The sequence below is a fragment of the Crocodylus porosus genome, unplaced genomic scaffold, assembly GCF_001723895.1.
Source record: "Crocodylus porosus isolate Cpor-Errol unplaced genomic scaffold, CroPor_comp1, whole genome shotgun sequence".
Taxonomy (NCBI): domain Eukaryota; kingdom Metazoa; phylum Chordata; order Crocodylia; family Crocodylidae; genus Crocodylus; species Crocodylus porosus.
Window position 1 is genome coordinate 2,365,768 of NW_017728904.1, and position 24,414 is coordinate 2,390,181.

Below are 24,414 nucleotides of genomic sequence, written 5' to 3' on the forward strand. Positions count from 1 at the left end.
GGAGCCAAGGCCACAACTGGGCAGTTTGGCCAAGAGGTGATCATGGGATACCAGATCAAAAGCTGTTTTGAAGTCAAGATATATGACATAAAGCAGCTCTGGGAAACAGGCTCTTGCCCCCGGGGTCACCTACCTGTAAACATTTCTTACCTGATAAGGTCTGGGTAGAACTGCTTGTCCCATCCACTGTAAAGGGAAGTGGTTATGTACAGTCTCTTGCCATCCAAGCTCAGCTGGATCATCTGAGGTCCACCTGCAACCTTCTTCCCCTGGAGGTACAATGGGAACAAAATAACTGCTGGTGTTCTCACTTTGGAAGAAGAATGCAACAGGAGGGTGAGGCAGAGAAGTCCAGCAGGATCAACTTCCTGCAGACAGGAGTTTGCTTTCCTGGACAGAAAACCATTGAAAACCTCTTAATTTGAGCTGGCAACCATTTCAAAAGAGAGACTCACTGTGTGCCTAAATCTAAGCTCAAGGGTATGAGAGATGTGTTTTGTATGGATGTGGAAACTGGGTTAAGTCAGAAAGGCTCCAATCCTTCAATCTTTACTAAGGTAAAAAAATCATTCTGTTCTTGGAGGGGACTTTTTCTTCCAGAAAACTGGCAGAAGCAGGCATTTATACAGGGGGCATATACTGGCATAAGACAGCTACTAAGATCATGGCTGTGCTGCTGTAGAGAGTTGTGGCTGCAGGACACATACTCCCACCTAAGCTAGCATCCATGTTGCCATCTCTGTCTCAACAGCAGTGAGAATATGGGGGTGCAGGCTTTCGAAAGGGTCACACAAGCCTCTGGGGACCCCCTCAGGCAGCTGGCTTGTCTGAAACCTCTGCTGCAGCATCTTCTACCCAAGCTATGTTAAGCCAGCTCAGGCAAGACACCTTCAGGTACAAATCTAGGCCGCAAGAAACAACAAAGTGAGGAATTAGCAAAACAGTGCTAAGATGTGATGCTTCTGATGGAGAAAGCAGCCAGTGTTGCTCACCTTGATCACAAATGGCTCTGGCGGACACTGCAGCTCTGGGTCTTCCAACACAGTGACGGGCCCACCTCTGGTGATACTGCCTCCCAAAAACACCTGTAGGCAAGGGTCTGTTGTTACCAAGGGAGCAGGGACTCCAGGCATAGAAGATACATGGCCAGGCAGCCAAGGTATTTACATGGAGACTGAAACTTGTCCTTTTCCCTTTCTAAAGAGGAGACAGAGGTAGTGTACCCAACCACAGCAATTTGCCTCACCTGTCCAACCAGTTTGGGCTTCCTGGTGTTGGAGATATCATACTGACGAAGGTCTCCATGGATCCAGTTGTTGAAATACAGGAATCTATCATCCAGGGAGATGAGGATGTCAGAAATTATACCTTAAAAAAAAAAAATAGAACAGTCAGCAGTGGAGGCAAGAAATACACAGCTAATATACAGCCAATAGCAGCAACAGTAAACAAGGTCCAAACAGCCACAGATTCACAACTGTTAGTACACCAGGCACAGAGCATTGAGGCAAGACCTTAGATTCAGGCCCCACCAAAAATAAGTCTGATCTGTACTGCTGCTATCACTCTAATCCCATCTGAACCTGGTTTTTGGTCCCAGATGATTACTGTGATTCCGTTCAGTACCACCTTCTGTAACCACATTTAGTTCTTGCTGAAAGCTGGGGCTACAGAGTTCCTTCCACAGCAGATACCACCACCAAGTTCTAGAGAGCCAAGTTGGAAGAAGGGACCAAACATGATTTCTTGTAGAGAGGATCAGAAGAATAGCCCATTTGGCTTCCATTTAGCAGAGCTATACTTTGGCTGAGGGAAGTTATGCTTCTGTCATCATACCTGATAAAGAATGCCTTGCATTTGAAAGCTTCCCCAACTTTATCCCAACCATGTAGTTTGTCCAATAAATCACCCACAAAAACCCTTGGCTCTAACTTAGGATATTCCCAACTAGCAACTGGGGACAGTTTAGAATATACTCCAAACGGGCCAAGGGCAGAGGTACACACTAGTGAATCTAAACACAATCCTTCTCCCAGGTTCCTTGGAGAAGACTTTCCTGAAATACAACCATTTAGCAGTCACCAATTCATAAACCTTCACATTAATGACTGCTATTTGTGGGGCAAAAGAGGAAGTTAACAGGCAGATACAGCTTACAGTCAGAAGGGCACTGTAGAAAAATGGAAAGCCACTGGTCAGCTTAATTGCTACCCCAATCAAGCCAAGCCAAAAAGACTCCAAATGATAATGCATGCTGGCAGTTTGAAAGACTGTGAATGACAAGCTTGTGCAACCTCCTCTTCAGAAGGGCACCTGCTTCTTTTGGAGCATGTACCCAGACACTGGCAGTACTGATAACCCATCACCATGTCTTTGGTACAGTAAGTATTTCATGGCCGGGGATCTATATTGCTGCTGAGGATGTTTAAGAAGCAAATCTTGAGCCCTCCTCCACTCACCTGGCATCTCAGGCAGAAGCCACCCCTCCACCTTCTTGCTGGGAACTTGGATCACCTTCTCAGCTGCCCAGATTCCTTTCTGCAGGGGAACAAAACTGTACACATCACCCGTGCTCCCTTTAGTCAGTCAAGAGAAGCTCAGTTATGCTTGATAGCAGCAGGGTAAGCATACAAGAGCATATGCTTAATTTAGCCCATATAAAGGCATACACACAAGTACTACAGATAAGCATTAACAATGGCAATGAAGCATCAGTAAGTGACCAGGCTCCAGAATATATGTATTCTGCCTGGTCACTTACTATCTAACATACAGAGCACTTGTCTGTTGGATGTCAATAACAGCACACCTACAGTAGCTCCAAAAGGTACCCAAATAAAGAGTTCAAAGGAGGAGGGGCAAAATACATGATGCCAGGCTAGGGCTGGCTCTTTCCACAGAAGTGGGTCATTTTTGTCCCTTGCTTTAGTTCATGCCAGAAAGAACATGGCTGGGGAAAAATGTGGGACCCACAGTACCAGTTACTTCATTGCAACAGCATCTAGCAAATTACAGTAGAGTTGATTATCTGAAAAGTCAGTTAAGCAAAATGTTTTTTTTATTAACAAAACCATCAACCTGAAGTTGGGTTTTGCTTCTTGGTGACAATACCGTCATCTTCTAGATCTGCTATAAGATACAAATGAACTCTCTCAGCTTACTTGCTCTCACAACTAATTCCCTGGAAAGAACTTTCACATATTCTAGATTCAAACAATTCCTTTTAAAGCAGGTGGAAGTTGCAGACACATTGGTTTACATGCAAATGCTGGCTCCTGTTGGAGTCTCAGCACTGCTGATGTAGGATTCGCTGATTACTGCACACTTCCCAGAACTCATTGCCTCACAAGGGTAAAACTCTGCAGACAGAATATTAAAAGCTTGTGGGAGCTCCTAAGAAAACTAACTAGCACTGAATTGTTTGCCCTGCTTTGAGAAAGAGCAGGACCTCCTAGTCCACTTCTGTGCCTGGGAGGGCGGTGGTTTCATAGAGCCTCTCCACTTTGCTAAACTTGATGCCACGTGAGAAGAATGTTGCTTGACGGCTCTTTCTAACTGAACTCAGCTGCCCTCTCAGTGACCCGAAGCCTCCCTGAAACAGTCTCATTTGAGCCTTGCCTCCTGCCAAAGTCCTCAGCACTTACCTCAGTCTTGTAGAAACGGTGGATCGCACTGCTCAGGGCACACCCGACATACCCCTCTGCAGCGTCAGGATTGTGGAGAAATCTGATTTCCAGTGGGACGGAATCCTCCCCCAAATCAATTGCTTGTATGAAAGCATGAGTAGTCCAGTCCCACACATTAATGTAGCGACCATAGCGCCCTGAGGAATCAAGTCATACAAACATGACATCAGAAGAGTTGCCTTTAACTTTGGAGAATCATAATTTCCAAGTGTGCAGCAGCTATTCAAATATCTCTGGCAGGGAAAATTAGTGCAACTGCATACAATTATAGGTGAGGGCTTCCAAGTGTTTTATAGGACAGCATATGGAGCTTTGCTCCTAACAAAAGAATCTCTACTCATTTCAAAACTCTTTGTAGGACAGGCATCAAGCATCAGATTGCAGGGTTCTCTGCATCATGTCTCCATGGCCACCATATAGTAGAAGACATGGAAGACCATGTTTGGTGGGAGCCTGGAGGACAGAGTGTCCATCCACTGAGGCTGCAGGTCTTCATACCCAGACAAACTAAACTCGAGCAGTATGAGCAGTCTCTGACATTCCATTCATGCAAACATTGCTCTTCAATGCAATCAGAAGAAGCATGATAACCTTCTGAGGGGAAGGGAGGAGAATCTAAACTGAGGTGCCCCTTCCTCCTTCTCACAGCTGACTTTCAACACAGAGTACACTTTTAAAATATACCTGGAAAACATGGGGTTGAACATCAGAGTCAAGAGCTTACACTATGTGAAGAATGATCAGGGTAGGGGAGTATGCCTGGCTTGGTGTAAGTCACTCAGTATAATTTTTAGTACCTTCTGTAAAAATGTCCAGCAGACAGTGTTTACAGGCTTTTTTGGCCTACATGCTTCCTGAGGTCAGCAGTTTTCACTATCTATAGAGGAGCCACTGGTCACAATCCTGGTCAGGGTTTTCCCCAGAGTGTTTAAATTAATGCTTTCTCACCTTTTGTCAGATCTGCTGGGTTAAACCCATTTGCAATGTACTTTGGAATTCCCCATTCAGTGCTCATCAGGACGTTGTGCCGTGGCTGGTACCAGAAGTCGTAGCCAAGGGCGGGTATCTTGTTCCCTTTCTCCCAGTTTCCCTTCACTTCAAAGGTCTTTCCATCCAGCAAAATAAAGCCACCTAATGCAATAAACATACACACACATTTTATAAGAGAATCATTCAAGTTAACAGCTTGAACATGATTACACAAGTAATGATATAAATAGGAACAATAGAAGAAATAAAAAGGAACTCTTCTAAAAGCAATCCATAGCCTGCTACACCTACACAAGGGTGAAGAATGTTTTTGGAAGGGTAAGGTTTTTGTGCCCTTTATTGTAAGCATGATTATTGGCATTTTAACAGCAAGCAAGATTACTCAGCATAAAAGACAAGCTAGAACTTCCCCTCCCTGAGTTCCAATGCTGAATTTCTTAGTCAAATAAATATTGACCTAACAAGCCACCCATACTAATTTATATGCCTTTATACTGTAGGACTACTGACACTGATTAACTGCATTAAGATTGATTTCCCAGGCATGCTGGCATTGCCTTTCTGGAAAAAGGGGAACTGAAGTATTGATCTGGAAAAGAAACCTGCCTGGCCCTTTCCAGATTCTTTAACCTATTTGTTGAGTTCCCAGTTTTGCCCAATAGTGTTGTTATTGTAAACCAATAAGACCTGCAAGACTCTTTCGAAGCTGCCTTAAAGCAGGTCCCGAAGGTTTCACACCCACTCCTTATCTTTGTCCTTAAAACAAACATGAAGTGATATGTATTTACAACTGCCTACAACCTGAAAGACACCCACAGTGTGAAAGGGAGCATGGGTCACAGCCATTCACATACAGCTGACAAACGACTGCTTGGATATTAAGGAATGAGTTTTAAAGTAGTAATGCTCTGTTTGTTAGCCTCTCACAAGGACTTTAAACGTGAACTTTGGAAACACTGCCAGCTGGAAGTGCCAAACAAGGAAGTTTATCTCCTCCACACAATAAGACATGGAGATTTTTACAGAGGCAAAAGATGAGTATCAGAGCCTTTCAAGTTTACCTCACCAGTAAAAAGTCAGCACAAGTTGATATATTTTAAATACAGTTAAGTGAGCTGTACTGATGGATCCTGTGGGCAACTACCTACTTCACAAACACATGCAGCTGCTTAGAAGCTAAAGGCTCAAGGACTGAACCTTCACAGAATCTAATTGTCCTGTAGCCCAGAAGCAGGTCCTCCAAATCAAGCTCGAATCATATTGGCATTTGGCACGGCTTTTCAAAGTACCTGTGATGTTTGACTCATTTACTCCCTCTGCCAAGTATCTATTGTATGATTCAGTAGAGCAAAGCTGGCTACCACCACAAAAGAACTGGGAACTTCTTACAAAGCTTACAGTTTTTAGTTTGAACTCTGGTAGCCTGTTATTTCTGTAGCAAAGATGCCATCCCCTGAATGATTATGGAAATAAATACCTTTTCCATTGCCAGATGGTTCACCTATGGAACTGATCATGATCTCACCATTACCCAGACAGTGAGTTGTGTGGGGATTGGCCAGGTTGCACTTCCAGTATACTTCCACTGGCTCAATAACCTAAAGACAGTTTACACAGAGTCAAGCCTCTTCTTGCTCAGTCCCCTCCCTCTGAGTTAAAACAAAGCATCAACCCCCACCCCATTATGGGCCTACTGACATCTTGGAACACTGAAGAGTTCTCAGGTTTTGGGTACCTGGCTGCTATCTGCTCTGGACTTGGACCAAGAGAAGAAGACTATAAGAGAGAACTGAGAAAATCCCAATGCTTTACATGACTGGAGATACTGCTTTGCATTTATTTTTTATTGCATTTATTTTTATTTTTAGTGATTCTCTTGAATTGTTTTCTTGAAGAAAAATGTACCATGCTGCAACATTAAAAGCATGGTCAGAGTCAAAAGACATAAAACCAGTGGTTCAGTGCTACACAGTAAGGCTGAAAAAAATCAGTCCATCTGCGATTCACTGAAGTTAGTTGTTTTTCTTGATATATTAAGAAGACAACTAGCTTGCATCTAGACAGAGAACCAGATTGCAACAGCAGCGGAATAGTCAGTAAAATTTTTATTATTGGGCTTTCTGTCAGAGACACAGACTAGTGCCCAGTTTTCAGATAGGAGCATTTGAATGTGGTGCTGATTGTAAGGAAAATAAGACAGTTTTAATTTCTCCTGAGAACCAGTTTGAAACAAAAAAAGGCTCTGTATCAAAAGAGATATTTATTTTTCTTCACCCCATTGCACATAGCTAAATTTTGGCTAAGTCATGAGGAACAGCATAGTCACCTGTTATTCCAAGGGTGTAGGAGGAGAAAAATCAGGAAGGCCAAGGCACAATTTGAGATGCAAATGACAAGGGCCATAAGAGGCAATAAAAAGGATTTTTACAAGTGTGTCGAAAGTAGGAAGAAGACTGAAGAAACATTAGGTCCCTTACTAAATGCTGAATGTAATCTAGTTATCAATGATGCAGGGAAGGCTGAAATATTTAATAGCGTTTTTACTTCAGTCTCCACAAATAGGGGTAGCTATCAGATGATGAGTGCTGATGGCAGCAAAGATAGGGTAGCAGACAAACAGCTTAGAGTGACTGCAGAACAGGTTAGAGATTACTTAGAAAAGCTAGATGCTTTCAAGTTGGCAGGGCTGGATGGGAAGCACCCTTGGCAGGGCACTGAAGGAATTGGCTAAAGGTAATTTTAGTGTCATTCACTATTGTCTTTGAGAACTTGTGGAGGTCAGGTGCAGTCCTGGATGGGTGGAAAAGGGCAAATATAATGCCTTTCTTTAGGAAAGGGAGAAGAAGGATGGATCTGAGGAATTACAGATGAGTCAGCCAAACTTCAATACCTGAAAAGATCATAGAGCAGGTCCTCAAAGAATATATTGTGAAGAACCTAAAGGAGAACAAAGTGATCAGGAACAGCCAGCACAGATTCACTACTAGCAAGTCATGCCTGACCAAGCTGACTTCCTTCTATGATAAGGTGACACGTTTGGTGGATAAGGGGAGAGTAGCGGATGATATACCTTGACTTCAGCAAGGCTCTTGACATCATCTCCCATGACACTCGTTAAGCTAAGGAAATACAGACCAGACAAAAGTACTGTAAGTACTTTCCACTGTAACATGAATACATTGGACCATAACAGATAGTTGGACTTCATGCTCAAAAAGTAATCACCACTGGACCAAGGTCTAGTTTGGAGGGCGTATCAAGTGGAGTTTCCCAGGGGTCTGCCCTGGTTTCAGTATTGTCTAATATCTTCATTAATCATTTGGATAATGGGATCAAGTACACAATTCAATCTGTGGATGACACCAAGGTGGCTGGAGGTGCAAACACCCTAGAAGCCAGGGCTAAGATTCAGAACAACCTGGAGAGACTGGGGATATGGTCTGCAATCATTCAGATGAAATTCAACAAAGAAAAGCGCCCTTGAGATGGAATAACTGCAAACACAAATACAGATTGGAGAATTGTTGGCTGGGCTGTAACAGTGCAAAGAAGGACTTGAGGGTTACAGTGCACAATAAGTTGAATATGAGCCAACAGCATCCTGGGTTGTATTAACAAGAATGTCACTTGCAAATAAAGATTCTTTTGCTTTATTCAAAATTGTTGAGGCCTCACCTGAAGCACTGTGTCCAGTTTTAGGCCCCACACTTCAAGAAGGATGTGGACAGATTGGAGAGTCCAGCACAGAGCAACAAAAACGATTAGGGGTCTGGAAAGCAAGACTTATGAGAAAAGGCTGAAAGAACTAGGGTTATTTAGTGGCCATAGGAGACAGGACTAGGAGCAATAGACTTAAGCTGCAGCAGAGGAAATTTAGGTTAGAGAGATGAGAAGAAACTTTCTGACTATGAGGGTGGTCAAGCACTGGAACAGGCTGCCTAGAGAATTTGGGATCTCCATCCTTGGATGTTTTCAAGAGCAAGTTGGACAGATATTTGGCTGGGGTGGTTTAGTCAAGGCTATGAGTGGAGGGCTGGACTTGATGGCCTTGTGAGGTCCCTTTCAGTCCTAATTTCCCCATGATCCTATGAAAGCTGGAAGATTAACTATGATAGGAGACTGATAATAGGTGTGTCCCACCAACTGTAATGGGAAATACCATGCACCTTTAATAAGATCTATTTCCTGATACCTCTGCCAAACTGTTTGTCCTAGTATATGTGTATGTGTGATTATAAACAGGTGAGTGAGATTTGTTTTTGGAAATTTTCATGCCCAAAGCTTCAGTCACTCATAGAATAAAACTGGAGAAAAACAGTATTTTGCACAAAATGCTCAAGCTTTTAATTTAAAACCCATGCTTAGGAACAGGGATATGAAACCTGGTACATAGATGGCCTGTGCATCAGGGATGTGGTTTTATAGTCCCTGTGATAATCCAACCAAATCTGAAGAAGTTTGGAAAAGGTCCTGAAATTTGCATACATTCAACAGAGTATTTTCAATTTAGCAGCTATGGGAATGTACTAGGAACATGCAATTAAAGACTAGATCATGCTACTGTATATAAAGTCTGGACAAATAATCTGAATACTGGCATTCCCTAACATTTAAATGCCAGATTTTGAATGCTACATTCTTTTAAAACAATTTGGTGCCTGCATGTGCATGTAACTGTCCTAAGAAACTGTGAGACATTCAGTGCTCAGACAAGTTTAGATTTATGAAAGCCCTGAAAATGTATTCTGGACTCTCCATCCAACTTTGGAATAGAAGTCATAGTTCCCGTCCCCCAGGCAAGGCACCTGTCTTTGTGTCACCTCTGACATACCTTATAGAGCCTGGGAGCCCGAATGTCTGTGCCCACATCCACCACATAAATGCGGGAAGAGATCAGACTGGGAAGAATCAGCCGGTTCCGTTTCTTGCTGACATCCCCAAAGGAGCTGCTGCAAGTATTCCACCCTGAATGATGGAGCTCGTCGTTGACATTGGGCATGGGCAGACGGTGAATCACCTATGAAAGCAAAGGATTAAAATTCAGGTTTAGCAAATGATCAGGACAGGAAGCCCCAGAGAAAGGGACACAGCCCTATAGATAAAAACATAGATTAGGAAAGGGGGCATGGGAATTACAGTTGTTATCTAGAGAGTAAATTCAGAGAGTAGGTGGAGATTTTCAGAGTTGCTGCTTGGCGGGGGGGTCCTATCCCTAATAGTGAGTCTGGGAGGCCTGGGAGACTCCCGGAGATCAAGACTCTTGGCTTTTATTTCTGGCTCTCTCTATGTCATACTATACGACTTTAGGCAAGTCACTTCTTTTCCCCACACTTTGCACTTAATGGACATCTGCATGTCCTAATATTCATCTTATGCTTTAACTTTATCTAAAACTTGGAAAGTAGACAGATAATCCAGCTGTTGCAAAAAACACAGAATGGTGGTGGAGAGAAAAGAACAACTGCACAAAGGCAGCCACTTTCTGTCTGGGCAAAGCTGGTCTGGCTACAGTGTGGTCTTGCAGCAATTTGATTACACTTAATGGTACTTTGCATTCTGGCTGCTGATCTGCAGTAGAATGTAGCGTAGGGTTAAAAAACGTTCTTAAGGTCATTGTCCCAGTAAGAAAGTGGATTCTTCAATCCCCTGCAGCAAAATCTTTAGTAAGAATTACATAAAAGAAAGAGTTACGTATGAAAAACATGCCAAATCAGATGCATTGTTTCCCAGCTCCTTTGTAACATTGGAGACCAAAGTCTAAAATGCCAATAACAATTTAAGACACACGAATAACTAGTATTTTGGAATGCACATTACACTTTTTGAAACAATGAACCAACCCGTTTTAAAATACCTAGTTTTAACAAATAACTGGGAGCTACAGTCTTCATGATTTGCCAGATTTTGCTTTTCCATTTGAGATGGAAATGCATTCATTTTATCGAGGACATAATATAGAATCACTGGTTGGACAGGAAAATAAGCTTGCTATAAACTTGATAAAACATTGTCAAGTCCCCCAAGCAAATATGATCCTGTAGAGATTAGTAGTCTTTCAATACATATATTGACAATGCGGATTTAGAGGGAGTCACCCAAATGCTTACTACACAAAGAAAAGCTTTGAAGTCTTCTTGGAAAGAAGAGTTTATATATTAGCCTTGAGAAGTTCCTGGAGGATTATTTAAATGAGGTTTAGAAAATGGCTGAAAACTCAGATATGTATCTAAGCCACCAGAGTTTCAGAGAAGTTTGATGTGTCTAGAGAAATATGAAACCAGCTTAGTTGCCCATAGTTGCCCACAGGGTTCACTGTGAATAGACTGTACATGTCTAAGAAATGTAGCATGAAATGTATATTGATGATCAACACTGGAATGTCTATTGGAAAATGGTGATGCAGAAAAACCAAAAGCAGCCAAGGACAAAAGAAATCTCTGACAAAAGAGAACAAAAGGCAGGGTCCCTGGATCCAACTTTCATGACTGGAGGGGTCTCTGGATAAGATAGTGAGAAAGTACAACACAAAAATGAGTTAGCACAACTGACATAAGGATGCCTTGCCATGCTTGGAGGGGGAGGGGAGGGAAATCAGTGTCTTGAGTGCAGGCAGGAGAGAAAAACCCATCCAGGGAGCTCTAGATGAAAAGAAGAGAGACAAAGCTGTCTAAGTCCTCCAAAGGTGCATTAGATACCCATTTAGCCAGCAAGACAGGATAATGACAAATGCAGAGTTTTTTCTCTTACAAGCAGGGGTACAAGTTGCTGCCCCTAGAGAGTAGTGATAAATGGCAACCAGATGGCATGTGGTCAGCTCAAGCAGAAGCAGGGTAGAGTACAGCCAGAGCAATACCTGAGAGTAACATGGAGATTCTGGATCCACATCCACAGTGGCCAGATAGTCAGGTTTGTTTATCCCAGTGTTCCTGTAGATACAGGGCAAATATATGATTTTCTCCCTGGGACCTGCCAAGGCAGAAGCATAGTTTAAGAGTTGGCAATCGTTAGTTTAAAAGAAAAAAACTGATATGAGCTTTGAAGGTGTTTTTTACTGGGTTGAATTTACCCATCTGGAGTTTGGGGTCCTCTCTCCTGAATTACGTCAGGGGCATACAGATCCTAGTTTCCAAGGGAAGCTCTGGACAGCATGCAGCTGGAAAGGGATTTCCTTGCCTCAGGAAGAGACTCCTTCAGCTTTGTTCAGCTCTGCCTAAGGACTCAACCCTTGTTCAGAAAAGTACTTCTGAAGGGGCTTTGGGATGCACAGGTCATTGCAATGAGAACAGCTCCAGCGACTTCCCTTACCACTGACAAGGGCTTGTCCACCCTCCCCTAGTGGCAGGTACTCAAGGTACACTTTGGTGTCATGCATCATCTCTAGCCTTGCCTTGCTTATTATAACCAGCAAGTATAGAGGCCTTTAAAATACCCAAGCCTGCATTCATGGCTTCACTGAGGTCAAAGACAAGACAGCTCAATGACTTCAAGCAGGTGAGAATTTGCTTGATGATTCTATATTTGTCAGAGGAACAGAACATGCCCATGTTGATTAGCCCATTGTGAAAGAGATGCCTGGCTTAAAAATGATCACAATGTAAAACCATGCAGGCTACCCCAAGGGAAATGAGAACAGGAAATCACTCCTTTTTTCACTTGTGAGCCATATGTAGGTCCCATTTATGGCAAAAGCAAGGTTGCAAGGAACTCTGTTATGATAAACTTGTTTGTTTGTTTGTTTTAATGTTCAGTATTTCAAAGTGTAGACACAGCAGAGTTTGCTGTGTGTGAGCCCTCCACACCAAGCTATTTGTGCTGTGAACCTGTTATGGCACAAGGCCACAGTCTGAAAGTCTTGACCAGCAATGGGTCAAAGATGAAAGTGGGTTTTACTTGCACTTTACAGTTTCCTCCCACCTACTGAAGGATCCAAAGTATAGAGCTAATTAATGACATAGAATTGGATCATCTTAATTTTAAAGTGATCCAGCAATAACTCGCAACTCTTTCACCGATGCCCTAGGATTTCAAGCCCAAACTGCTACAGACTTGCCTTTCATGGCATCCAAAGGAGTCTTGTATCCAGGACCGCATTCTCCACATTCTGCTGTTATAAAATAATAATAGTAAACGTTAGAGATTCCCAAGTTACTGGAAGGCACATGTTCAAAAGAGGGTACTGGAAATGTCAAACACTCGCAAATCCCTTTAACTCTAACAGCAGTTGAATGAGCTGAAGACCTCTGAAAATGAAGCACAAAGTGTCAGGTTGAACACCCAAAGAGAGGAAAAAAAATTGGAGCCTGAATTTTAAAGGAGCTCTTTTCTGCAACTTAGCACCAAGGCAATGTATGACAAGTGCTTGGGATCTAGGAAGACTTAACTGACAGCAAGTTTTTGAGACTGGGGTCCATGCACTGCCCTTCATTCACCTAGACACATTGCTCCATTTGAACAACCCACTTTCCCATGAAGTGGAAAGCATTCAGGCTTCTTCTGAGTATTAGTCCTTGAAGAAGTGGTCACTTCTGTGGGCTTAGAAGTTATCTGGGGGAGAGTTTCTGCAGAAGCCTATCCAGGATTTCTGGTAGTTTTGCTTGGTGGGAAGTCTGACCTAGACTAGCTCCCTTCCCAAGAAACTCATTTTCCAGCCACTTCCTCCTGCTAGAAACCCCCACTGAACTCTAGCCTGCACCCTTACATTACCTGCTACCAATCCTCAGCTCAGTTATTAATTCAGGAACCAGAAGAAGAGAGACATTGCAGCTGGCAGTCCATGTAGCCAAGAGATTGGAGGGGAACCTGAATGCTATCAATGGGGGAGTCTGCTTAGCAGCATCAGAGGTACGCATGTCTACTTGGAGGCTGGTGGCTGCATTATGATGAAGAAAGATCAAGGCATTTTGAAGTAGCAGAGAAGCTGAAAATATATGTCCCTGGGTTCTGTAAAGGATAAAGCAGGAATTCAGTGGATTCAATGTATACCTCATATTCTCTCTATACAAAGCCTCTGCTTTGGGAGCTGGAAGGAGAATTACAGAAGGAAAGAAATTGTTTCATGAATTCTACTCTCTCTCTTCTGAGGTTTATGACATTAAAATTGGATTTACTCAAAAAAGGACACACTAGCTCTGACATTTTAACTTAAGCATTTTCTTATATAACTGGATTTGTAGATAGGGAAAGGAAAGAAAATCCACTGTGTTTCATTTGTGCCTAAGCTCTATAAAAAAAAAAGAAGACTTTAGCCTTTATTACAAGTGGATGCAATATCAGAAATTAAACTTCATTTTACTTTACCTAGTCACCTTATTTAGCAGACAAAGCACACAGTAGAGCCATGCTAGATTAGCATTGCAAACGCACCATTATTTTGCAGATCCTTTTAACAAATTAAAACCCTCCCACAAAAGCTAGAATGTTTCCTAGAGATAACTTAAGGCAAGAGGATGAATGCAATCCTCCTGTTCTCTTTTCTCCCTTCCACGCTTTCTCAAATATTCTATTACAATAAGCTATTGTATTTGACTGTTTGAGGATCACACAAACATTTTGCAGTAAGCTTTGCCAGAATCATTCAGAAATAGAAAATTACGTTTTTTAGGATGAAGCTGTCATTTCTACCATTTTAGAGCAATACATTAATATGAGTGTTTACATTAATTATGTGAATCTGCGGCTAAGACTATGAATGCCACACACTGAATTCCACTTGGCAATTAAGTCATTGTTTAGTTGGACTGTATCTGGTGGATGGGTAACGAAGGGCCAACAAGTTTTGCAAGTTCCAGGATTACTTAAGTTTTTTCTACAATGTGACCTATATCTTAACAGACCACTTGCCTTGGGAATGACTTCCCTTCAATGTGGCATAACTGAAGGGCGGTGGGGGGCAACAGGGCAGCAGCTCCAGGCACTGCCTTTGTGGGGTGATGCAAAAACAGCCACTGCTGCAGCTGTGGCTAATTGCGCCACCACAATCAGCACAGGGACAGTCTGCTCTGCCCCAAGCATGGAGCTGCCTCATTGTGCCTCTGAATTCATCTCCCCTCCCACTTGTCATCGGATATTGTTCCTGTGGGAAGGAAGAAAGTGCTTCTTCAGAAAGATTTAGCACTACCTGCATACAAATAATCTGTATGTTTTTACCTGGTTTTAGTTTGAAAAAAAAAAACACATTCTGTCATTTTTCATAAAGGAAATCCCCAGAGGCCTGATTCTCTGCAGCCTGCACTCTGCCCTGCCTTCAGACACGCCAAGTGACAGTAAAACAGGGTCACTTTCATTGTGATAGCATTTTTTGCCCCGTTCTGCAGTCACTGACACAGTGCCAGGCACTGAAACATGGGGAGTCAGACCCACTGTCTGCTCTTGCTCTTCAGTTCATCTGCTCTGTTTCCCTCACTACAGACCAGCCACTTTTTCAGGGACCACCAGCATGTGCTCCATCGTTTGGGAACTGCTGTGGTAGTTAATAAGACGGTTTGTGGACATTTTATTGCAACACTTACGATTAAAACAAATGTAAACCACAACTTCCTGTAAGACGTAATGAAGGATGAGTTATCTAGGGTCTGAAGCTCTCCTTTCCCTAACCCCCACCACAGAAGAGGCAAGTTTTAGGCCTTGGGGAAACTGTAAAAGGGGTGTTCTTTTGATGCTTGCTGTGACATGGGGTTTCTAATAAATCATATCAACAGCTCTTTTCCATTCTGTATTTTTAAACATACCAATTGCTAGGTTATTATTATAAGCTGTACAAGGTTAGAGAATGGAGACTGTAAGTGTTCATGTAGCAGTTAGAGCATGGGGCCACAGTCAAGATTGACATTCTACTTGTAACAGTCACTGACTGTAAGCTTGGGGTAAGGTTGGGAATATTTATCTCTCCTGCAATTTCCTAGAGAATTGTGGAGTTCTGAGATCCTCAAGGCAAAGAAACCATGAAAACACAGAGCAGAACAAAGATAATGAATACCATGCAAATGACAGAATTTAGGACTTCTGACTTAAGAAAAAAACTTCCAAAATAGATACAAAAAGAAATATTGTCTAAGCAATATGAATGTTACAATTTACAAAGTGAGCCACAAGGTGTATTCCTCAATCTGCTATGGCAAACATGCAGACTCTGCTAAAACTGGCGTTGCTGGTAATCAGCCTAATGAGGATGTAGATTTAGAACAACAGGTAATTGCATTGCAAAAACTGAATATAGCTTGCTGAATTTGAGATTGCTGTATACCCAGTGCAACAGCTGTTGGCACAAATCTCACATAATTCAGTTTAAGTACCAGTAAGTTTGTCTGAATAGAAAATGTTGAAATCTTTCATGCTGCTTTATCTGCACCACTTAACTTCCTTTTTATAGATATGAGTGTATGCAACTCCAGAGAGAAGCCTTAAAAAGTGCCAAGGTTTTACTAACAGGTCATTCTTACAAACAAACAACTCACAGCCCCTTCCCTGAAAACAGAGGCTTATTATACAACCCGGCATTAAAACTAATTTCCAGAGTCAGATTCTATTAAAGCCCTTTCATACCATGCTCTCAGAATGAGGAAACCCACTTACATAAATTTATGTGCAATTAGGTCTCAATTATGCTTTTCATGGTAGAAATGTGGGATTGCTGAAGTCACTTTTGCATGTCTGATATCTACGTTGAAGAATATAAACAAACTGCTCTCTTATCAGGTTACAGTTGACTTAACCAGTAATGTATTAAAAACATAGTGGGGGGAGACAAATAAGTTAGTTTTATGGCATAATTTTGCCCAAAGTTAAACTGCTGAGAAAATAAATCAGAACTGGGAAAAGAGGTATATTAGCAGCAATGATGCCAGATTCACCAGGTCAGCATTTGCAGTAAGAGGGAACATGCTCCTGCGAGAAGGTCTTATTCCACACAAACACAAAGTGTTCCAGAAGACTGAATTTCTGCCTCCATTTGGAAAGGCTGCACCAACCTTCAGCTCAGCCCCCACGACAGAAATGTTTAAAGCATTCCACTTTAACTTGGTTTTGGCATAGACCTAAATTGTTTCTTTCTGTTAAGTGTGGAGTATGAATCTTTATTCACTGCAGGCGCTTGTACACATGATGGCGGTTTAGTCCTTAGGGTTGTAGTCTATGCCTCCTAAATTGAAACAGTGGGGTTTTATTCTTCTGTCACTGGTATGGCGAGGAGCCAGATCAGCCCCTCCCCAGCAGAGCCTGCCTGCAGCCAGAGGGTGAGATGCTGGTGGGCTGAGCAGCCCCTGAGCTGCAGGGGGCCCTGGTCCTTCCCACCATGGCAGCGGTGCCCCCTGGAGCCACACTGGTGGGCTTCTATAGGGCTGGGTGCTGCCCCAGCTCAGAGGTAGCACCCAGCCCAATTCAACTCTTCCCGACCCCAAGCAGGGGCAGTATCTGACCTGCTAGCAACCTGCCTGGGCAGCCCTGAGGGGCACCACCACCATGGAGGGAAAGACCAGGGCTCTCACAGCTCAGGGGCCACTTGGCCCACAGGCAGCTCGCCCCCTGGCTGCAGGAGAGGCAGGTAGTTTCTGCTGGAAAAAAGGATTGGGCCAGGCAGAAGTGGTGAGTGGCCCGATTCTTTTTTTCTGCAGAGCCTGCCCACCCCTCCTGTGGCCGGGGGGGTGAGCTGACTAATAGCTGCAATGCATCATTGCAAACTAAATTTGGGTGTAGTTTAGTTTGCAACGATGCAAACTCGTTAAAAAAAACCAAAATGCTTGCATGTATACAGTGTGATGACATTAAGCCATACAACATGACATTTTTGTCACTTGTACATGGCAATGGCATCACATAAGCATCCTGCCTGATTATTTCTTCAAAGAATATTATGATCATTAAGAAAAAGTGACTTTACATACATAACAGAACATTATATGCGTTTAGAGTTTAATAAGGAAAAAAAATTCCTTTCATTACTATCCGCAGAAAGGAATGTAGTAAACCGTCAGGATGGAGAGCTGAACTGGACAACTTAGGTTCAGTTTTACTGAGTCAGTTTCCCTTTTCTGTCTTTGTGATTAGAGTTTTTAAATCTAAACAAACACACTGTCATGTACAATGGGAAGCACAATATATCAATAATCACATTGGAAAAAACATCTATTTTAATTCTCTTCTAAACACCCCCTCTCTCCCCTACCCCACAGCAACTTTCAGAGCAAGTAACAGGTACAGTAGACAATTAATTACACAAAAAGTTACATTTTGATTCTCCCCTACACCAGATCTCGCTCAAAGCAACAGACCCCCACTTTTACAGTTGGCTTGAATAGTACTTCATACTCAAGTTTCTACTTATTTATAGGCTGCATTGGCTACTCAGAAACAAACACACTAGTCCCTGGTCAGGGGAAGTTTCAAAGTGCATGGTCAACAGCCTACAAAAGCCCATAGCAGGGAGGTCCAGGTTGGATCCATGAACTAAATCTGTCAGTCTTTTCCTGCCTAGAGCTGACTGTAGGCTGGGGACTATTTCTTACCCATTCTGGTTGTCTTTTGGTCAGCTCTTCCAGCTGTCGAGGACTTGAAAGAAAGCAGTTTGCAGTCTGCCTGACAGCACTGGATTTTGCAGAGCAAATGTTTTTCTCAGGGGGTCTTATATGCAAGGGAAAGGGGCGGGGAGAGCAGAAAGCTGCCAAGGGGAGGATCTGGTGCTGAAAGAGCGTGGGCGGTACTAGGATAACATACAACCTCCTTTCTTGTACCCAATTAATGCCGCAGGAAGCTACTCGGTTCTACTGCTCCCTGCTGCTCCCTTTTGAAACACAGAGCTGTATCGGATTCTTGCGGACTTCCCACATGCTTCTTCTATTCGTACTCTAGACACGTATATGGGGTAGTCGTGTGTGGTGAGCACAAAAACCCTCTTTATGCAGAGAAAAGCCATTTGCTTTTAACGGGGGGGCGGGGAAGAGTTCTGTTTATAAAACTTTTCTTTTTGGGTAGGATTTCAAGTCTCCTAGTAGGCAACGCATGCCTAACCAGATCACAGCTCCTAATTGTCTTTGCTTGGCAGGCAGTTGTGTTTTAATATTCACGTGGCTCTTCAGTCCCTTAAGTCAGACAGCTAGCTGGATGATATCTTCCCACTCACCAGCTGCAAGCAGACCCATTTCTCCTGTGAAATCTTCTGCAAATTATTTAGCTGAAACCACAGCCTCATCTCAAACCCCTGTTAGCAACTCCAACCCCTGAGCTGAAGGCCTGACAGGTAGAGGCACATAGGCAATTAGATTAATTTAGTCCTTTTGCCTGTTTATAAATTAGATACTAGCAGCCTGTGTTTGTTTTTTAATTTAATCTCTTTGTTGCTAACTCAAATGCTTTGGGGAAAACACATTCCAACCTAATGCATCCTTGCTGTGAGCGTGTCTTTGATGCTCTGAGAACCACAGTGGCATATGCAGGTCCATCTAAATCATCCAATATCATTTCTCCCTCCTGACTGGACACTCTGACCTTAACTGACCATTTTCAACCAACAAGGTAACAAGGTGTATTTTGTTTCATGTTTCAGTTGATTTTGAAGATGGGTATGAAATTAATTTTCTACAAACATATAAAGGAAGAAAACTGCACTTCCATAAACTATTGCAAATAGCATGTAAATAGCGGAAAAAAGTATTCAAGTTGTATCTGAAACCCACTGAAATGTCCACTAATGTGGGCTCTATTCCCAGCTCTTTCACTGATGCAGGATAATTTTTGTCTCTTAAAGTCTCTGGGCCTCTGCTTTAATGTCTGCAAAATGGGGATAATGATGGCTACCTCATTCATGAAATGCATGGAGATCAACCGATGAAAAGTCTGATACAAGAGTTAACTATTACTACTATAATTTTGCTCTTTGTTCACCCTGCTCTCCTGATGTACAATATATTCACTGCTCCCTTTGTCTCTCACTTCTATCTTTCAGTCAAATATAACGAACTGCTCGAGGAAAAGCTCAATTTACCACCCTACCCTGTCCTCAGAACTGCTTACTATGTTAATAGTTATTTATGCACTTAATCATTCTCTCTGCCCTCTCTTCTGAAGACTCACCCTTGTTCACCCAATACTGTTCCCCCCTCAATTTTTCTTTCTTAACACACTATTTTTGACTAAGCACAAACCTGTTCTGCTATTTTTCAAGCCAAATATTAAATGTACAACCTCGGCTATCCTCGTGTAATTTAATTTTCAGCATCTAGAGCCATACCAGGAATCAATAGAGCATCTGCTGCTCAGCTGCCCCCAAGTTCACATTTAGAATCTGATCCTGCAGTCAGATGTGCACGGAGCTCCTGTAGGATCTGCTGACATCAATGGAACTGCACACAGGTCCATGCATCCATTCCCATGGCCTCAAATGGAGAATCAGGAGCCTACATTTTTGACACAATGTATGGGATACTTAAAACGTCTCAAAGATGGCCTGGCCCCGATGCTATGAAATCAGTGGGAGCTTTTCCAGACTGGAACAAGATTGTTTTGATACACCATTAAATGCAGCTATGCAGATTGTATCAGGAATACTAAAAAGTACGCCATTGCCATGGCTTCCAGTCCTAGCAAACATTGTTCCCTCACAGCTCCACTGCAATGCCACATGCATGAGGGAATACCATAAGGACATCGGTAACCCAAACCTCCCAATCAACAAGGACATCACTACGCCACGACTGGATAGGTTTAAATCTAGAAAACCCTTCTGGAAATATGCCAACAAGCTCTGTGATGATAACAAGAGCACTGAAGTACAATGGAAGGAAGACTGGGCAAATACCAATTTGCCACCGAAATACATTGTCACCAACCCTACAGTTCCCCAGCCAGGATTTAACCTACTGAGAAAGATTTGGTCCTCCCTGAATCGCATCTGGACGCTTCCTGGAAAATGTGGACACCTACTCCATAAATGGAGAATCAAAGTGAGTCTGGGTTGCAATTGTGGTATGATTTTTCAGACAGTGCAACACATTGTGAACGACTGCCCAATTAGATCATTTAATGGTGATCTAAAAATCAATCCATGCAGCTAACCCTGAAGCAGTTAAATGGTTATTATATTTAGATATTAATCTATAAATGTTGTAATCCTAAAATGTCATATGCAAGAAGAAGTGGGAGCTTCACCTGTTGGAGTGGGGCAGAATTCAACTAACACTGAATATTTCTGAAAACCCAATGAAAGTAGTGAGAATGCCAAAGAGCAGGTATAGAGGGAGGAGTGCCCCACATACCTGACATTCATACAGATGCAAACCCCTCCACTCCCTGTGCAATCCTGGAAGTAGACAGTTCAGGTCTGTCGTCATACCTGAAGCAATCATCTTACCTCTGAAGCATGGAAACTAAACAATAGTTGACCCATCTGCACTTTTCAGTCACAGCTGACATGCTACTTGCAGTGTAAAGAATGTGAAGCATGCCTTAAGCAAACTCTTCAAATGCTATTAATTTTATTTATAGTTTTTTGTGAGATTTACTATAGTCTATTCTTAAACAGGACAAGATGGTGCATGTCCTCATGTTTGGATGCATAACTTCAAGCCCCTAACAACTATGTAACTATGAAACTAACTCTTTAAATGTTCTGGTTCATAATTCTTTAAGTGCAGATAGCACATACATTCAGTTGTCTGGACCTTTTTGATTTTTCAGTCTCAATACTATGGCTACTAACAACTGTACCAATTATATTGACATTGATACATAATAGTGAGCTCTGGAGGACAACAACAGTTTCTATGCTTTATGTTTGCTTAGTGCTTTGTACGTTGGGGCAATGATTTCTTAACGGTATTCTTAGGTGTATTCACAATAGAAATAAGCTGTAATAATCACCAATTAGATGTTAAATTAAGGACATAAGCACATTTCACAACCCGTAAGTCACCAAGCTGTTACAGCCTGAATTAGTAATAACTTTTGTTCTCTGTTGCCCTGGCCAGGATTCAAACTAGCCATCTGACAATCTCTCTCCATTCAATTAATTTATTTACCAAACTAAGCAAGTTAAACTTAAGCAACAGTTTTTCTGTCTACCTTGTTCTGTCACTGCAGCAGCCACAAGTATTCTTCATGAAATATGGATGTGACTTAATTGTCCTCAGCTTTTATACTACCCATATATCACTGAGCCAAATAAAATAGCCAACAAAATAATAAATATCACAAACAGTAGGGTAAACACCAATCTTTGGAGTTGTCCTTGGCTATACAGGTAGCTTAGGAGTGGGAGCCTGACCCTGTATGTGTTTGTAAAGCACCATGGACATTTAAATGGATCTTTTTAAAAAAAAAAAAAAAAATCACAGAAGAGATCTTGCAGTCCTTAGACAAAATTGCCATTGAGGGGCTTTGCTAAGTCAGGTCTGTAGGATTTGGCTCAACAATTTTATTTACTTTACCTCTTCTGACTGTGCAATCAGTATTACAGCAGAGGACAAAAAACAAACAAACAAATAAAAAACGCTTAGGAAAAAACTCTTCACTGAGAGTTTCTCTGCTGTGGAGAAGGTGAGCATGAGACAGACACTGATTAAAAAGGTGCATATAAAATTCATGCATGGAAGGTTTTCAGATAAGAAGTCCTGCAGAATTATATTCAGCAAAAAAACACAAAAAAAAACTACATGAAAAGACTGTTAAGACAGCAAAATCCTAAATCAAGTTAGGAAATGTCTCAATGAAGAATGCTGATGCAAAAAGAAAATTAATTAAATTTGCATTGCGTTATAATTATCTTCAATTATGAGATTACTACTGTGTCTACTAAGTGAGCTGTGATTTCATGTTTCTCATTGGCATTTGCATTCAGCATGTGGCCCTGGGCTTTCTATAATACCCACCATCCCAGACCTAAACTGAATATAAAACTAATTCTCTCATAGTCTTATACTGTCATCTAAATGCTTCACTGAAAATGACATTTCTGTACACAGCAACCCCTGTTAAAGTAGGTGGCATTACTGGTATTTACCTCATTTTGCAAATGCAAATTGTGGCCAAATTGTCACAAAAAAAAAAGGGGAAGAAAACCCCCAAGGTCGTCCTAAACTTTCTTGTCTGTTGGATGAGCATGACTAAGGCATGCCAGTTCCTGAAGACAGTTGCACATGAGAGAGTGATGTGGCCTGTATCACGTTCAGCTGTGTTTAACTCCCCAACCCAAATAACTAGGTACACACTTATAACTAGAACAGCCCTTGGCACAAGCCCAGACTGGAGATCAATCTCAAACCTCTGGTCCATCATGAAACACCTTAAATTAGTGCAACTCAAACTACAGTCCGTGGAGTCAAGTCATCCAGCCCACGGGCCCCCCATGAGTTCAAAACTTAAGTGACCTGGGAACACTGGCAGTGATAACTCCCTACAGTTCTGGGAACAATTAACACTTCCACTGCCCCTTCTTTAAATTTTCTGATCCATGGGGAGCCCCATGGATTGGACGACTTAGTCCCATGTGCTGGATCAGGCCAGTGTGTAGCCCATAGCCAGACCTGGTGCATGGGGTCAGACCATAGATGGAGAGAGAAAATAGTATTTGGGGGGGCGAGCGCATGCATCAGCACAAGAGCTATAACTCCCATTGTGCTCTCCGTGGTGCGATGCATGTATGGTTGATGCACGTATTCTTCATCAGCCGCGCAGAGCTCAGTGTGCATGGGGTGTTGGCGTGGCTGCACACAGAGCAACAACTTGGTGCTGCTGCTGTTGCCGGCTGCCACAAAAATAGTTTGGGGAGGCTAAGCCCCTCCAGCCCCAGCCTTCTGCTGCCTATAGGTCAGACCTAACAAATGGGGTCAGTTTGCAGGCCAGATCCAGCCTACAGACTTGACCCCATGTGCCACACTCTAAAACTGTCTCACACATCTACTAAATGTTGGTGCCCAGTTTGAAAACTTCTGGCTTGTTTTTTCTCAGAGGTCATTGCATTAATACAGTGCTTTTCATTGCATTTGCCACTGTGAACAAAACAGACTCCAGATGCCTCATACTGAACACCCAGAAAGTTAGGAGCACCCATTAACAGGTCACCTGCAAACATTTTGGTTTACAGAAAAACCCTGTGGTAGATCCTGTGATGTAGGAGCAGCTAGCAGACAGAAGAAATGAGGAAGAAAGTCTAGCATTTCTTCTGTCTGCTAGCTGCTCCTATATCACGGTCCTGCAGACTAGTTTTTAACTTTAGCTACAAACATTAACTTAGATGTGGAAATAATTTTCAGCGAAGCACTGGATGCACTGTCTGGATGCTCAAGAAGGCTAGATTTTGTTTTATGAATCTGAAAAAAATGTCCACTTAATTCTACTAACTACAGGACTAAAGAAACAATGTATTTTGATTATTTTTCCTAGTCTGTTGTATTTGCTTACATAATATATGACATAGCAGATTAATGTACTTTCTAATAAGTGCACATTTATTTTTGCTCCAACCTTAAACTAAATAATATACCCCTAGCTTATTAGTGAAACTTATAGCTTCTTTTTAACTTATATGCACTGTGTTATATATGATGATTCACCATACCATCTGCACCCTCTTTTCAAAATACGAGATCTGTCTATGAGCATTGCCAATGCTTGCGAATCTCCTGCAAGCTATGGGATATGGATATTTAGATTGACTGGTTGACTGATTGATCTGGAAGCAAAACACACAGCATGTTTACACTGCTATAACCAACTAGTATAAATCTGGAGCAGGCATGCATCAAACATGCCT

General features: G+C 42.2%; 2 protein-coding genes across 2 annotated transcripts in view; both read right to left on the bottom strand.

Annotated features, from left to right (window-relative positions):
* LOC109324843 (selenium-binding protein 1-like) overlaps positions 1-18,223 on the bottom strand; it is a 70,021-nt gene extending 51,798 nt beyond the window's left edge. Inside the window, exon 1 of the mRNA XM_019556940.1 lies at positions 18,176-18,223. Coding sequence (XP_019412485.1) covers positions 18,176-18,179 — 4 coding nt within the window. The 5' untranslated portion in view covers positions 18,180-18,223. The remainder of the gene's footprint in view (positions 1-18,175) is intronic.
* The window catches only part of LOC109324844 (selenium-binding protein 1-A-like), a 21,184-nt gene extending 2,925 nt beyond the window's left edge, over positions 1-18,259 (bottom strand). The window contains exons 1-11 of the mRNA XM_019556941.1: positions 18,176-18,259; positions 12,727-12,780; positions 11,530-11,642; positions 9,508-9,693; positions 6,154-6,274; positions 4,635-4,817; positions 3,645-3,823; positions 2,460-2,538; positions 1,247-1,368; positions 993-1,085; positions 151-269 (exon numbers count right to left, since the gene is read on the bottom strand). Of these exons, the coding sequence (XP_019412486.1) occupies positions 151-269; positions 993-1,085; positions 1,247-1,368; positions 2,460-2,538; positions 3,645-3,823; positions 4,635-4,817; positions 6,154-6,274; positions 9,508-9,693; positions 11,530-11,642; positions 12,727-12,780; positions 18,176-18,179 (1,253 nt within the window). The 5' untranslated portion in view covers positions 18,180-18,259. The remainder of the gene's footprint in view (positions 1-150; positions 270-992; positions 1,086-1,246; positions 1,369-2,459; positions 2,539-3,644; positions 3,824-4,634; positions 4,818-6,153; positions 6,275-9,507; positions 9,694-11,529; positions 11,643-12,726; positions 12,781-18,175) is intronic.
* Between the last annotated feature and the right edge of the window lie 6,155 nt (positions 18,260-24,414).